The sequence below is a fragment of the Scyliorhinus canicula genome, chromosome 11, assembly GCF_902713615.1.
Source record: "Scyliorhinus canicula chromosome 11, sScyCan1.1, whole genome shotgun sequence".
NCBI lineage: Eukaryota > Metazoa > Chordata > Chondrichthyes > Carcharhiniformes > Scyliorhinidae > Scyliorhinus > Scyliorhinus canicula.
The window spans coordinates 12881594-12898791 of NC_052156.1; the positions used below are offsets into that span (position 1 = coordinate 12881594).

The window sequence follows — 17198 nt, forward strand, 5'->3', positions numbered from 1 at the left end:
CTAGAATGTGTGCATGTTGACAAGTCACTTAGCTGGACCAGGCATCAAGTGTTTAAATTCCACATGTGCAGAACTAGGTTTGGATGCCAGGATATTCTGTCTTTTCCCAGAGGATGGTGGACATCTGGAGCAAGTTACTGGCCTGTGCGTGAGTGATGATTCACGGTCTACTTCCAAAAGAGAGCTGGAGCTGTTCCTGCCTGGGACAGACATCACAGCAACTTAATAGTAGCTGCAATATTAAGTAATGGAAACCATGGGCAATACCCTGCACTAGTTTAGATTGTCTAAAGGGGGGGGGGGGTTCAGATTTTCACCCCACCCGAAATTGGACTTGAACTTTTTTGAACCTGCTTTTTCCTGTTTCTTCGAGAGGATTCCATGGCTGTTGGTGAGTGGTTTTTTTGTGAATCGTTATTGCTAAAAGTATCAAGACTGTACTAAATGACCTAATGGTTTTTACCAGTCCATCGTTTCTATTTTAATGCGCTCAGCATCTGAGGCAATCAGGCAGCTCAGTTGTTTAGAATGCTGTCTTCCCCAACTAAGACCTCTAGATAAAGCCCAGACAGAAGAGGGCTGCTGGGCAGCAAGGCAGGAGCTACAATACTATTGCTTCAAGTGTGAAACTCAAACTTTAAAATGTAGGGAAGGCAGAATGAAAGATGTCACGGTGTCCAAGAACATTGTCCTTCAACACTCAAGTTCAAATACAATCTAGACAGAAGGGCTAGCTCCCCAATAGGGTTTAATACTGCAATGGGGAGGAGAAGTGCCCAATATCGCTGTCTAAGATTCCAATCCTCAGTGATTACTGAGAGACTTATCTCGTTCCAAATATCTGATCCACCTCGTCACGTGGTCGTAACTGTTTGATCCTAAGCTCTTCTTCAAACTCTGCACCCTCACCAAGTCCTCCTTGTCTTCCATCTCCATCCTCAATCACCTCTGTGGTCTGGGTCCCAATCCCTCTTTGACATCATCCCTTGTAACCCACCCAAGGCTCTTTGGTTCTCTCTTTCCAGAACCTTGTTCATTCCCACTTCCACTGCTCCATACTTATAGAACAACAATCTTGGCCTCCATAACCTCCACCAGCTAGCTAATGCTGCACCTGCCCATAAAAATATCGTCAAAACCTCTTTATTCAGCTTCTTTTTCAGTGCTAAACACTCAGATCGACAGAGGTAAAAAGTCACCTGATTTATTGGAATGTTAGCACAGTGTCTGATTAATTAGTCAAATGGAAGGATTTCCTTCAAAAACCAAAACTCATTCTTGATAAGAGCAGCCATGATTTTGCAACATAGTTCAGTCACATGGTGCTCCCAAGCCTTCAACACATTTTAAAATCTCTTTCAGCATTGTCCCTACATTTTTTAATCTTTTGACAGCAATACAACCAGAAATTATTTCTATCACTAATTTTGTGAGTATAATCTACACTAGGGTGAGCCAATTTCTCAGTCAAGTACATGTTGGATCTAAACATGGAATTCATATCACAAGTTAATTAATGATGAGTGAACGCCAGATGTCACATCCTGGTTCATCCATCCAGATAGATCCTGAAGATCGCCCATGGCAATATCCAGCTGGTTCTATACTGTGCCCCTAGATCTACTCTCAAGACTTAATTTAAACTAGTGCGCAGAGAGAGATAGACATAGCCACAGAGAGAGAGAGAGAGAGAGAGGGAGAGAGAGAGACAGAGAGAGGGGGGGTGGGGAGAAAAGTAGGGGAAAGATAGAAAGACTTTATAATAATCTTTATTGTCACAAGTAGGCTTACATTAACACTGCAATGAAGTTACTGTGAAAAGCCCCTAGTCGCCACATTCCGGCGCCTGTTCGGGTACACACTGAGCGAGAATTCAGACTGTCCAATTTACCTAACAAGCACGTCTTTCTGGACTTGTGGGAGGAAGTTGGAGTACCCGGAGGAAACCCACGCAGACACGAGGACAACGTGCAGATTCCGCACAGACAGTGACCCAAGCTGGGAATCGAACCTGGGACCCTGGAGCTGTGAAGCAACAGTGACTGAAAGACACACAAAGAAATTGACTCGACCAAACTACTTTCCTCTTCCCCACTCTTCCCATTTACCACCCCTCACCACCCACCTGCCATGATACAGAAACAGAAAGAGATAGAGAGGGAGAAAGACAGACTGAAGTGATGCATGAGAGATAGATATTCAGTCAGACACAGGGAGACTGAAATAAAGAGGAAGGAGCTGCGCTCCGAAAGCTCGTATTTGAAACAAACCTGTTGGACTTTAACCTGGTGTTGTAAGACTTCTTACTGTGCCCACCCCAGTCCAACGCCGGCATCTCCACATCAGAAATAAAGAGGATGAGAGAACTTCCGTTAAACATCCTCGTTTCGACGTGCCGAGTGGGCCACTTCTGCTCCTGGAGCGTATTGTTCATAAGCGTAAACCCCGGTTTTGTTTTGATTTCCAACCTGACCAGTTCCTCACTATTCATCTTGTGCGGTTTCCAGCCACTGTGACTATACGAGAGTCTTGGGCGCACCCCCACCACCCGCACCAACATCAACTTACTGACAACCTTGTACCTGACCTTTGTCTCACCCACCTACCTCTCTCCCTAGCTGTTGACCCACGTTTCCCACGCTCTGCCCCTTCCCAGCAATTTGCTCCGATTCCTTTTTCTCTTTGAGTCAGCAAGTGGCATGGCGTAACGGGCTGCTCTGAGTGGGCATTTCAGCCAAGCTCCTCAGCGGAATGTTTCATACTTCAGTTAATTATTAGTATCAATGCAGAAGTTCCAACCCTGCACAAGTTAGTCCCACAGTTAGCTCATTGCCACGCACACATAACTTATCTTAAACCTATTCTTTCATGATCAAAACAATTTATTGGAAACCTAATCATAAAGAGTGACAGTTTAGTACCTCAACGTGTAACACAAATTTCACCTGATAAATAACGCAGTACTTATCGCTTCCCCATGACATTCAATATATAACCCCCCCCCCCTCCAATAGAAAGACTGCAAGGCATTGGTTGCAACTTTTCTCAGCATGGGCTGGAATATTTGACTCCGCGTTGTGGTTTTATATGTAACCTTTAACTTTTTGGCCTTTTTCATGATGACGAACATGTCCTCTGTCCTAGTTCTGTGCTAGTTACCGGACTGATCAGACCAACCTCACCCCCACCATCTCCGTTCCCTCTTAAAGCACCAATGAGACATATTCATTCAGGTTGAAGGCAGGAAAAGCATTGCTGGTGGACAGTCTTTGACTAATCCTACTCAAAGTCTTCTGTCCTCCTTTCACTGCTGTTCGAGTTTGGGTTTCAATGAAGCAGCGTTATCAAAGCTTATCCTCTTGTTAATCCCTTGGCCAAGCTTGAGTGCGTTGCAAGGCCCTTTCTCTGAAGTTCCTTTTTGTCTGTGCGTGGTGTTTCCTGACTGTTACTGTGTCGTCCATTCATCGGGAGTAGAATGATTTGAGACACGGCTGTCCTCCAGAGCTTGGAGTGATGAAGCGTGAATGATTGAGCAAAGTTTGCTATTGTACAATGCAATGCCAGCTTTAACAATCGAAAGGTATAAATCCCATAGGTACCAACACCTGACTAAAGGGTCAAATCAAAAAAAAAGAGAAAGTTTTACTAGATCATCACTTTCTTCAAGAACTCTCGATGTCTTCAATTAACCCTTTTCAGCCCATTCATATCCAAAGCTAAACAATCTGTGGCTTGTTCTATCCACACTTTGCAGTGTAACTCAACTGGGTTGCAGCTTGTCCAAGGGCACAGAGTGAAGAGTATTTGGGGCTTCCGTTACATGGATGTTTTATCAATTCGCCCATTCGCGACATCACCTTGTACTTTGAAACAGTGGCGGCGTTTGGATTATGTGAGCCGCAAAGGGTTAAAAACTCTTGGCCAGCCAGCAAGGCCTTATCCCTGTAATGCCAGTCTTCAGCCTCTGCGGCCAATGTTCTTGACAGAGTTGAAAAGAGGGGGAAGGCTCTCCCAAGGCACGAGACGCATTTATCATGATGCCCAGAAGGGGCAGAACAAGCCTCCCAAGACCTAAAGAGATTGCTGGCAATCCTAATAAGCCCTAGTTCTTATTATTGCTATCCATAGCCTTAAATATGAGAAGTAATTCCTAACACGCTAGAACATAAAGTGATGATGTTAGTGTCATAGTGGTTTCAATAGTGAGAAAAGTGTCCCTTCACTCAGTGTTCATGTAAACGTTGCGTAGTTAAAGTTGGTGCTAGACACACCCATCAGGCATCACTTCAGTCCTTGCCATCACTCCCAGGATTGTTCCATCAATTGTTTTCCCCTCATCGACCTCACTGCACAACAGCGCTGCGGGGAGCCCGTTCTGCGCGTGGCAGGTTGTGCGTTCGCCGGTTCCGCCCCTTCCTCACCTCCTGCAGGTGCTTCCACTTGGTCTGCGGGTGACGGGCCGGGGCCCGCTTGTGTTTGGGTTGTTTGCTCCTCCGCCTCCACACCTGCTCGCAGATCTCGTCCACCGTCTTCAGGCTGGGGTGGTCGACCAGCTGCAGGAAGTCGCGGTACCAGACTTTCTGGTTGGGGAAGGCCGAGGAGGAGGTCCGGCCTGTGGCCGGGTCCTTGCGGAGGAGCTCGTCGGCCTGTTCCAGCCTGATCACCTCCAGCGAGATCTGCATGAGCGTCTGGGTGAAGTCGAGCTCCATGGAATGGCAGAAGTAGGTGCCGGCATTCTTGCGTTGGATGTTCCTCAGCAACAAGCCTCGGTCGGTCTTAATGATGTGGTCATCTAACCGAACCTGAGAGTAAAGGAAGGCATAACGTCAATAGAGAATATTTCAAAACAAACTTGAAGCAAAGAACATTCAACCACAAATTTCTCTCCAACCATCTAGAGTTTATGTCTTTATGCAATTTGTTCACTTTTCTTGCTCCAATAAGAACTAGTGTCCTATAAGACGAGGTTAAAAGCTTTCTTGGTTGAATGTGACCGAAGTGCTGAAAAAGATTGAGACAGATCTGCTTGCACCAATAAGGGGAGGCCACGTCAGCTGGAGATTGACATCCAATTCTGGGCATCACACAATAATAATGCAGAGGTCAAGGCCTTAGAAAGGGTTGCAGAGGAGATTGCGCAGAATGGTTCCAGGGATAAGAAACCTCAGTTATAAGGAGTGACTAGAGAAACGTGCCTGTTCTCCTTCGAGCAGACGGGGCTAACAGGGAGGCTCAATAGGGCAGATCAAAATTATGAGACGTTTTGATACGGTAGAGAGGGAGAAACTGATTCCATGAGCAGAAGGGCAACCAATTGAAGATAATTGAAGACAAAAAAGGTGGGATGGGGTAATGAGGAGAATCTTCACACAGTGAATGATCACAATCTGGGATGCACTGTCTGAGAAGCCAGTGGAAGCAGTTTCAATAGTAAAATGGAAAGGGCACTGGGCAAAGACTTGAAATTTGCAGGGCGATGAGGAAAGAGCAGGGTTAACTGGCTTCAATGGAAGGGCTGGCAGCCCCCGGTGAACTGCTCCTTCAGGGAGCTAGTACAGATACAAAGGGCAGAATGGCCTTCTTCTTGTGTTACATTGTTCCAATGATGTCAGAGTGTAAAACAAATGGGAACCAAATCCAAGAGAAACCAAAGTGGTTGCTGAGCAGATGATGTCAGAACATTTCCCAAGGCAGTAACTCACACCCGCTATTAAACTAGATTTCCAAACAATCGGTAGGATTTTCCAGCTGTTCCCGCTGGCGGGAACGTCCAGTCCCGCCAACAGCGACACTCGTGGTTGTGAATAACGGGGATCCCCATTGATAGCGGTGGGACCAGTAGATCTCACCGCCGGCTAACGCCAGACCACCTCCACCATCACAAAACCCACCGTGGGGGTGTACAATCCTGCCCACATTGGCGGATAGCAATTACCTACCGATCAACAGTGTGCGTGGCAGAATTATTTAAGTGCAAAAGTGATATTTTAATTGAGATACCAATTCAAACGTTGCAGTTGGGAATGGTATGTTATTTATATTGTTATGGCACACAGGTGAAGGGAATTCTTTAATTACCTAGAGCTCTTGTAAAGGTAGACTGCTGGGACACTGGGCAAATGGGCAAGATGCAGACATATGCATTCTGTAAACAAACCCATTCTGAAGAATTGAATCAGCTGGATTCAGGCTTCACCATCTGGATTGGGATTCTTTTTAGTGCTGTTGCCTGAATAATTTGTATTATTGACAGAAATGAGCAATGATGGGCAGCACAGTGGTTTGCATTGCTGCCTCACAGCACCAGAGACTCTGGTTCGATTCTGACCTCGGGTGACTGTCTGTGCGGAGTCTGCACATTCTCCCCGTGTCTGCGTGGGTTTCCCCCGGGTGCTCCGGTTTCCTCCCACAGTCCAAAGGTGTGCAGGTTAGGTGGATTGACCATGCTAAATTGCCCTGAGGTGGGGATTACAGTGATAGAGTGAGCTAGTGGGCCCAGGTCGGGTGCTCTTTAAGAGGGTCGGTGCAGACTCGATGGGTTGAAAGGCCTCCTTCTACACTGCACGGATTCTATGATTCTATGATCCAAATGAGCAAAGCGGAAGGTTCTGGGAAGTGTAAAAACAAAATGAAGGAGTGGAGAATGAAAGGAGCAAAAGGACAAGGGAAAACCGCTGCAGGAGACAGGAATGGACACAGAGGAGGAACTAAAAAAAGATAGAAAAATAAAGACAGATGGACGTACAGAATGGGTGAGAGAGATTTAAAGGAAAAGAGTTAAATACACAGAGAGGAAGAGGGACAGATAACGGGAGAGTGAAGAAGAAATAAGACAGAGAGAGAGATGAAGTGAAATGGAGAGCAGGAATGAAAAAAAGGAAAGGAGAGAAGATTCAAAGGGGCAGGAGAGACACATGAATGGAAAGTTGGCAAACTCACAGCACTCCGGACTTAAGTGAGACAGAACAAAACTATAGGGAATTTTCGATGAACAGCTTGGAGGTCAACTGGCTTAGGACTGTGTGGACAATCATTTATATAGTGTGATGATTGGAGGATTTTCGGAGTATTGGCTTCTAAATACTGGGGCAAGTTAAGAATTAAAAGGATTTTGTTTCGCTTCCAGGAAACAGAGGGTGAAATTGATGAAGGAATGTGTTTTTCAGTCTAAGCTAATTGACTGTGGTTTGACTGGGGAGGTCTCTGGGGAGTTCATATGATTTTGCAGCCTGCAGATTGTTTTCCAGAAAGGCAGAGAGGCAGTGAGTTTTGGAGAAAGCTGTTGGAGACACAGAGAGCTGGATTCTCCGTCAGCGGGATCCTCCATTTCGCCGGCAGTGCACTCACGCCTGCGGATTTCACGACGGCGCAGGGGGGTGCCCACAATGGGAAACCTCATTAGCCGGTAACCGGAACAGAGATTCCCGCCCAGGGTTTTTGGAGAAAGGCTTTTGGAAGTGACGTCTGATCTGGTCAGATCTCCGATAGGCCACAAGTAAATGCAGTTTCTTTCCTAACAGGAGTGTTGTAAAAAAAAAAAATGAGTAATATTTTAAAGCCGAGAAGTCTTGTCTGAAGACAAGGAGGGGGCTGGCACGACCGAGTTGAAGCAGCCACTTGAAGATATTCAGCCAGAGTCTGAAGGAGTTCTAACCAGAGCCTGGATCAGTTCTGTACCCCAAGTATTACTCTACGCCCAGTTGAATTTTCAGCCGGATTGTGAGCTGTATGTTTCTTTTCTTGTTATTTAATGGGAAATTGTATAGTAGTGTTAAGGGGCAATTGTAAGCTGTTTTTTTTCGGGTGTGAAGTTAGAAGTTTAATATTGTATTTATAATAAAGTTTCGTTTTAGAAACACCAAAGCCCTATTTTGTCATGCAGTCGCTCCTGGAGCGAATCATTCTTTCCGCACAGTCTTGCGAAGAAACTAAAATATCGGGGTTACGGTTCAGTATCCCAGCCACGTTTGGGGGCTGGTCTGGGATCGTAATAATAGCACCTTGCAAAACAAAATGTGCTTTACAGCCAATGAGGTACTTTTTGAAGTGCAGTCACATGGTATCATGTAGGAACACAGCGGCTGTGGTGGCACAGAAAACCCCCACAACAAAATTATATTGAGCAGACAATCTGTTTTTGTGGTGTTGATTGAGTGATGAGTGTTGTCCAGGACATCGGGGATAAATCCATTGTTCTTATCAGAAATAGCACCATCGAATTATTTACATCTACATGTGAGGGCTGTTTAGCACAACTCTAAATTGCTGGCTTTGAAAGCAGACCAAGCAAGCCAGCAGCACGGTTCGATTCCTGTAACAGCCTCCCCGAACAGGCGCTGGAATGTGGTGACTAGGGGTTTTTCACAGTAACTTCATTTGAAGCCTACTCGTGACAATAGGTGATTTTCATTTAGCGCCCCGCCCAAAAGACACCACCTCCGACAATGCAGCACTCCCTCAGCGGTATTTCTAAAACAAAATTTTATTATGAATACAATATTAAACTTCGCACCTGAAAAATAAAAACAGCTTACACTCCCTCAGCGCTGCACTGAACTGCCAGCCCAGATTTTTGTACTTAAGTCCTGGAGTGGGACTGGAACCCAGAACCTCAGAGGCAAAGAGGGGTGCCAGCAAGCTAGCCACAGCTAAAACTGCAAAGGAGCAGGAACTGTTTGAAATTCTGCTGGATTGCATTGTTATTTCTTCAGCGAACGAGGGTGTGTTTTAATCTCTCGGGGTGTTGAGAAGTACTTGCGGCAAAGAGAGACACCGTGTAAACAGCAGAATTGCGATTAGATGGCAGGAATGCAGGGTGGGTTTGCTGGCTTTTGTTTATTTTTTTTAAATATAATTTTTATTGGAATTTTTTACAGAAAATATAAAACATAACGACAAACAATGAAATGCAACAAAATAACCCATAATAACCGTACCACCCCCAGACCGTATCGACGCATGTATCCCATCCCCCACCCCCCCAACCCCAATGAACAACAAAAGAACTTCAAAATAAATTTAAATTAAATAAACAAACATAGTCATCGTCCCCCGTCTCCCCCCCCCCCCCCCCCCCCCCGGGTTGCTGCTGCTACTGTCCCCGTACCCTATCGTTGAGCCAGAAAGTCGAGAAAAGGTTGCCACCGCCTAAAGAACCCTTGTACCGACCCTCTCAGGGCGAATTTGACCTTCTCTAGCGTAATGAAACCCGCCATGTCATTGATCCAGGTCTCCACGCTTGGGGGCCTCGCATCCTTCCATTGTAGCAAGATCCTTCGCCGGGCTACTAGGGACGCAAAGGCCAGCACACCGGCCTCTTTCGCCTCCTGCACTCCCGGCTCCACCCCAACCCCAAAAATCGCGAGTCCCCATCCTGGCTTGACCCTGGATCCCACCACCCTCGACACTGTCCTCGCCACCCCCTTCCAGAACTCCTCCAGCGCCGGGCATGCCCAGAACATATGGGCATGGTTCGCTGGACTCCTCGAGCACCTGACACACCTGTCTTCACCCCCAAAGAACCTACTCATCCTTGTCCCAGTCATGTGGGCCCGGTGCAGCACCTTGAATTGGATGAGGCTAAGCCGCACACACGAGGAGGAAGAATTAACCCTCTCCAGGGCATCAGCCCATGTCCCGTCTTCGATCTGTTCCCCCAGTTCCCCCTCCCACTTAGCTTTCAGCTCCTCTACTGACGCCTCCTCCGCCTCCTGCATAACCTTGTAGATATCAGATATCTTCCCCTCTCCGACCCAGACCCCCGAAAGTACCCTGTCGCTCACTGGCTTTTGTTTATTAACGTGAAGGATGTTTCCCCACTCACTAACTCCCATTAAAAACGCGGGAATTGTGTGTACCTCATCTCTTGGGCCTCCTGAGCGCTTCTGGAATGTCCAGGTGACCTGTGCTTGCAAGGATTTCGGGATGCACTCCAGAAAGGTGCTGCTGCCCTCCACTCCGTACAGCTTCTTCTCCGTTACCTTGTGCTGATGTCGATCTGTCAAAAATAAAAATCAAGTGTCGGGGGTGAGGACAGCAACACAAGGGAATCTAATCGGAAATCTGGAACCGTAAAACAGGACAGCATGGGAGAGGACCATTCGGCCCATCGGGTATATGCCAGCACATGCAAAGAACAAGCCAGTTAGCCCCACTCCCCAGCTATTTCCACACAAACCAATATTTTTTTCTCACAAGTATTTTCTACCAATTCCCTTTGAAAGCTGCTCTTTGATTCCATTTCCGCCATCCAGTGGCTTTCAAATCAAAACCACTCATTGCATAAACAAGTTCTTTCTTGCGGCGTTTTGATTATTTTGCCCAATCACCTGAAATCTGTGTTCTGTGACTAATCGGCCCCCACAGCCACTGGAAGCAATGGGTGCGATTGAACAGCCTCATCGCGCCCGAAGGTGAACGCGACGAGGCCGGTGAATCCTGCAAGAGGCCTCTCACGGGATTCGTGACGCTCGCGCGATTCATCTGAACCTCACGAGACATTGCGATTTCGATCTCGCCCTTGCTGGGCAAGATCCAGATACACATCTTTAACTGCGCCATGAGGCTCATTTGAATATGTCTGTGCTGGATTCTCCCGGGACCTGCAAGTAATGACCTCGCCAGTGGGGCCTGGACCGGGTGCCCTTTATTACTGGTCCGCACAAACATACACCAGGCATTACAGCACCTGGAGGGTTTCCCAGGCCACTGGAGACACCTGGGTGGTCAGGGCAGGATGGGTTGGCTCCCGGTTCTCCCTCTGGCATACAGGCATCTTGGCACTACCAGCCTGCCACCTTGGCCCTGTCACCCTGGCACTGCCGGGTGCCCGGGATACTTTCAGGCTGGCTGGGGCACTGCCCGGGTGCCATGGTGGCACTGCCAAGGGGTCTGAGGCTGGGTGGGGGCGGGGGGAGAGATGAAGGGTGGGGGGTGAAGTCACTTAGAAATGTTTCGGTTGAATTTCGCCCAATGTCTCTTCAGTTCCCCTTTCTCAAACCAGTCATGGTTTTAAACGACTCTGTCAGATCTCCCCGTCGCCTTCTCTGCTCATAGAACCATTCCCGATAACCTCTGCTGTATTCTATCCAAAATCTTCAAGTTCTTCAAAAAATGTCATCTAGAGTTAGGCACAATACTTCAGCTGGGATCTAACTGGAGTTTTATAAAGGTATAGTAGAACTTCCTTGCTTTTATATCCTATATTTCTATTTATAAAGCCCGGGAGATAAATCCCATGTTATTCAGCTGCCTTTCTACTCAATCTATTGCTCTTTACGCAGCATAGACAGCAGCAAAGACAGCCATTTAGTGAAACATGGTCTGGAACATGAACACCATGACCCATTTTTCTGATCTAACCGGAACATGAATTATAGAATCCCTGCGGTGCAGAAGCAGGCCATTCGGCCCAACGAGACTGCACCGACCCTTTGAGGGGGCATCCTACCCATGTCCACTCGCCTGTCCACCCCGCCCTGTCCCTGTAAACCCCATAACCTGCACATCCTCAGGGGCAATTTAGCGCTGTCAATCCATCTACTCCGCTCATCTTTGGACTGTGGAAGGAAACCGAAGCACCCGGAGGAAACCCACGCAAGACACGGGGAGAAAGCGCAAACTCCACACTGTCACCCAAGATCGGAATTGAACCCAGGTCACTGGCACTGTGAGACAGCAGTGTTTAGCATTGCGCAACCGTACCAGCCAACCCCCCCCCCCCATACCCAGGGTGTTCATAAATGATAGAAAAGAGCTGCAGCTCTGAGCTATGTAAATGGCAGACACAGCATTATATCATTGACTCTTGTTGGAAACCTCATGGATGCCAAGTGAGCATTGGACTGTGAGTTCCCGCCAACCTTCACAATTTAACCTAATGTACCCTGTTGCGAAACTGATGGGAGCAATAGTGGGTTTGCATTCTGCACAATTTTATTCATCATTGAAGTCCCAGAACGTCCAACATTGGGCAGAGTGCAAAATAATGATAATAGCTTATTGTCACGAGTAGGCTTCAATGAAGTTACTTTAAAAAGCCCCTAGTCGCCACATTCCAGCGCCTGTTCGGGGAGACTGATGCGGGAATTGAACCCGCGCTGCTGGCCTTGTTCGGCATTACAAGCCAGCTGTTTAGCCTACTGTGCTAAACTGACATTGCATCCGATCCCGGAGTTCCCTGTCTGACCAGTCTGGTTAAAATTGCCTGTTTAAGACAAAGACATTTGGGTCAAGGTAGCTGGGCTGACCGTCAAACGCTCTCTCAGTCCAAGACTTTGAAAGAGAAGGCAATTGAAGAAGAAGTTAAATAGTTCCAAACGGCCAAATGGTTATACATATGGACGTTGGCCAGAGGGACTTGACTGTCAGTCACGATGGGCTGAATGGGCTCTTTCTTTCTCTGTCATAATATTCTATTACTGTGTCAGTCACCCCGAAGAAATAGCTGAACACACGTAGGAGTAAACTGTAGCTGATCGAATACAAAAGAAAGACCTGCATTTATATTGTGTCTTTCACAACCTCAGGACACTATAAAGCACTTTAAAGCCATGATTTGATTTGATTTATTATTGTCACATGTATTAGTATACAGTGAAAAGTATTGTTTCTTGAATGCTGTACAAACAATGCATACCGTACATAGGGAAGGAAGGAGAGACTGCAGAATATAATGTTACAGTTATAGCAAGGTGTAGAGAAGACATCAACTTAATGAGACACACTCTTGTGACATAGGACACGTAGCACCCAATTTGCGCACAGCAAACTCCCACAAAGAACAATATGATCATCTGTTTCACCAATGTCAATTGAGGGACAATTATTGGCCAGGGAGAAATCCCAAACAAATGCTACTGTGTATTTTATTTGTTCATGGGATGTGGGCGTTGCAGACAGGGCTAGCATTTATAGAAGGGGCGGTGAAGAGTCAATCACATTGCTGTAGGTCTGGATAAAAGCAAATTACTGCGGATGCTGGACTCTGAAACCAAAGAGAAAATGCTGGAAAATATCAGCAGGTCTGGCAGCATCGGTAGGGAGAGAAAAGAGCTAACGTTTCGAATCCCGATGACCCTTTGTTAAAGCTGTGACAAAGGGTCACCTGGACTCGAAACGTTAGCTCTTTTCACTCCCTACCGATGCTGCCAGACCTGCTGAGATTTTCCAGCATTTTCTCTTTGTTTTCTGTAGGTCTGGAGTCACATGTAGGCCAGACCAGGTAAGGACGGCAGATTTCCTTCCCTAAAGGACATTAGTGAACCAGATGTTTATTTTTGACAATGGTTTCATGGTCATCATTCGACTTTTAATACCAGATTTTTATTGAATTCAAATTTCACCATCTGCCGTGTCAGAATTTGAACTTGGGTCCCCATTGCATTACTCTGGGTCTCTGGTTTACTAATCTAGTTACAATACCACTACTCCACCGCCTCCCCAAGAGACCCCCCCCCCAATGTAGAACAGCAGGATCAAAATTTATATAAACTTACCTCCTGAACACAGAGTGTTAGGATCTCCATTCCTCACATCCTGACGTCGAAATCGCCTGTGAAGACACACACATATTAGACTGACCTAGCCGGCCTCGTAGAAATGCCTCAAAATTCCTCACACAATTAATGACTTTCTGAGGTGCAATGATTGTTAAGTCGGACAATGGGGCAGCCAGTTTTCACACAGCAACATCCCACAAACAGCAACTGAATGGGTGACCCAATTAACGTGGATTTGGTGGTCACGGTTGAAGTAGGAACATTGGCCAAGTCAGCAGGAGGATTTTCCACACTTCTTCCGAAAGCACCGCGGGATCTAAGATGCACATCTCCACCCGGTACCGGGACAGATGGACAGGATCTTAGTTCATTGTCTCACAAAATGGACAAACCGCCAACAATGGAGCACCCCATCGGTACTGCACCGAGATTGCGTACGTAAACGTTGAAGTGGGGCTTCAACACACAAACATGTCGGAGTAACAGAGGCAAACTGACACATTTCTGTCGTGTTCAGTACACTGGTCTAACACTGGCTGCAACTGGATGCAGCTTAGATCAGAAAGATACTCCAGAACTTGAAGTTAGTTCAATCAGGTTTATTGAACTAATAGCACAGTTAGCACAGTTCTCTGTGAGCTCGACTCTCTGCTAACTTAAGTGTGGTTACTCTGTCTGACTGAACCAGACTAGCTCTTAGCCACGTGCTGGAGGTGTGAGATTGTAACAACGCCCTTGACTGACTCTCTAGATGTTCATTAGTGGAAAGAGGCGGAGTGTGAGTGCCTCGTGCCTTTTATAGTCAGATCCCTCCCCTGAGTGTTCTGCCTACTTATTGGTCATGTGCTGTTCACTGTGTCCATTAGCTGCTTGTCCGTATATCATTATGTGTGTGTCTGCATATCATGACAATTTCAGCAATGTGAATGATTTCCAAATAGTCATGGTCAACTCATAATCAATTCAACAGCTATCTATGTGGATCGAAAGATGTCAAACTCTGTGTGGTCTCTTGGGGGCATTTGTTCCCTCAGTGCTTCTGTATGTAATATGCCATCAAAATACATGTTCACGCGATGTTGGTCTGCTATCTTGGGTCACTCATCACGCAAGATCCAGTCCACAGTGGAAATGGGCTGGACTTAACAAGGGTCATGGTGTCATGAACTCACTTAGCAGAGTATGGAATAGCCACAGCGTCTCGATTACAACGAAAATTCATCTTCAGTAAGTCCCCAAAAGGCCAGTGACAATTTGTGTCTGTGAAAGAGGGACCGTCGAGAAATAACGAGGTTTGAATAACAGCATTTGAAATGAAAGGACTCTGATGGATATTCCAGGGTCATTGATGGTCAAACGGACAAATGAGTGGGTGCACGACAATGTTGGTCATATCAAGGAAGCTCATATACTCTGGATACATGATATGAACAGAAGGGGAGTGTATGCAATAAGAGGCAAAACACCCAGAGAACGTGTGCAAGGAAGAGCTAAGATGGTATGGATGGATAATATCAGAACATGGAACTGCCTCTCCATGGGACAGGCAGTGAGGGCAGTGGAGAGTAGGAATCAGTGGAGAAAGATTGTTCAGAATGAGGACAGGTGAGAGACAAGACAATACAAGACATACTATATTTGTGAGTGTGGATGGAGTACTCTCTATTAAGGCACATTGCTTCAAAGCAGGAAGACGTTTTGCTTCTGGTTGCCATGAGGGGTAACTTTCGGGTGCATCATTGGACTGGATCAGGATATAGAACAATTGAGGAAATTAAGGCGTTTAGTTAGAACTTCAGTATTGACTGACGAGTAAAGACTGTCGGAACTTAACCAATCCTTTGCTATACTGTACATTTCAGGACAATGATCATGATATTAATGAGAAGGTAGGAGTGTGGAAACAGCCAAAGAATCCTGCAAGGCCACAAAGGTGGCGGCCCTGCAGATCTTCAACTAGGCCTCATGTGTAGCAGCGCCAACTTGGAGCAGTAAGCTGCAGCCAGGTTTGCCTGTTAGTCTCCCCAGCCATTGTGAGGTGGGTGTCAGCACCGGTGAGAGAGCTCCAGGCGACAATCAGGGCCAGGCGATTGTGAAAGCTCCGGATGGAAGGCACTGGACAGTGGAGCTGGAGGAGGCCGAAGGCTTCTTCGAGGGGCCCGGGTTACAGGCGGGGAAGCACTCTTGCCACTTTTAGCCTGGGAAGATAATTGCCAAAGCAGTGCACCTGGATACCCCAATATCTGCCGCTGTTGAAATGGTGGTGCAATGGGGCCAGGTTATGAGAATTTCACATTTTAGCCTCTCACTCATTCATGATGGAGCAGAACCTTGTAACTGTTTGGAGGTCGGGAAGGAAGGGTTCGCAAAAGGGTTGGGGGCTCAGCTTTTCAGAGGCGATTGGGGGTGGGGGACCTGCTGGGAAGGGATTAAATTAAAGGGGGACCTCCTCCTCCCCCCCCCCCCCCCCCCCCCCCCACCCGGCCCACCACCAGCCTGCACAGCTAACTTGCCAGCCTGAGCTCTTGGTGATGGCTCTCCCACCACAGGTTTAATCCTTCTTACCGCCTGCCAATGGCACGTGTTTTGGAAGGAATTTTCAGGTTGATATTCAACCTGTTTGTCCGCATTATGAACGCACCTTCCTTGGCCGTCAAGTCTTGAGGTGAGGCTCTAGCCTGGAGCGTCTGGCTCAGAGACTGGGCCACTACCCACTGTGTCACAGGAATTCACAGAGGGAAGGTACCTTGGAATAATTTACGTTGGACGCTGTAATGAAGTTGCTGGAAGATTTTTCTGGGTGAACCCACAAGGATGGGGGAGGATGACCCATATCAGTGACCCATAATGACAAGAGATAATGACCCACAATGAAAACACACCCCTCCATCTCTCCATTTTTACCTTTTGGTGTTTGCCAGGTACCTGGTACAGGTGTTTCCATCCCAGGCACAGTAAGGATCTCGGGCCAGGCAGCACTCAGCACAGGCCTTCCCATAGATACTACAGTGCTGTAAAGGAAGCTGGGAGATTGCTGTATCGGAGCCAATATACAGCTGTTGCTGTTGAAAAACAAAAACAAAGGCAGACATCTGTGAAGATTAGGGATGGGAATGATTTATCTATAGTTACAAATGAGTCAGAAAAAAAAATCATAAAATATTTCTGAAGAATTGCCAGTGGAAATAAAAAGCCGATTTTCCCTGCAATAATTTCACAGTCAGTGCAACAACAACTACTATCGAGTCTCTTGTCCCACAGAAATACTGAGGAGAAAAATGTCAAGGGCCGGGATTCTCCCCTACCCGGCGGGGCGGGGGGGTCCCGGCGTTGTGGAGTAGCGAGAACCGCTCCAGCGTCGGGCCTCCCCAAAGGTGTGGAATTCTCCGCGCCTTTAGGGGCTAGGCCCGCGTTGGAGTAGTTTCCGCACCGCTGGCCGGCACGAATGGCCTTTGGTGCCCCGCCAGCGAAAGGCCTTCGCCGGCCGACGGAAGTCCGCGCATGCGCCGAAACATCAGCGGCTGCTGACATCATCCTGGCACATGCGCGGGGGAGGGGGTCTCTTCCGCCTCTGCCATGGTGGAGACGGTGGCGGAGGCGGAAGAAAAAGAGTGCCCCCACGGCACAGGCCTGCCCGCCGATCGGTGGGCCCCGTTCGCGGGCCAGGCCACCGTGGGGGCACCATCCGGAGTCAGATCG

General features: G+C 47.4%; 1 protein-coding gene across 9 annotated transcripts in view; it reads right to left on the minus strand.

Moving 5' to 3' along the window:
• Positions 1-1921: 1921 nt before the first annotated feature.
• The window catches only part of LOC119973830 (semaphorin-3A-like), a 412512-nt gene continuing 397235 nt past the window's right edge, over positions 1922-17198 (minus strand). For all 9 annotated transcript variants that reach the window (XM_038812287.1, XM_038812294.1, XM_038812290.1 and 6 more), the window contains 4 exons: positions 16404-16561; positions 13497-13552; positions 9858-9997; positions 1922-4802 (listed from right to left, as the gene is read on the minus strand). In XM_038812287.1, coding sequence (XP_038668215.1) covers positions 4344-4802; positions 9858-9997; positions 13497-13552; positions 16404-16561 — 813 coding nt within the window. In that variant the 3' untranslated portion in view covers positions 1922-4343. The remainder of the gene's footprint in view (positions 4803-9857; positions 9998-13496; positions 13553-16403; positions 16562-17198) is intronic.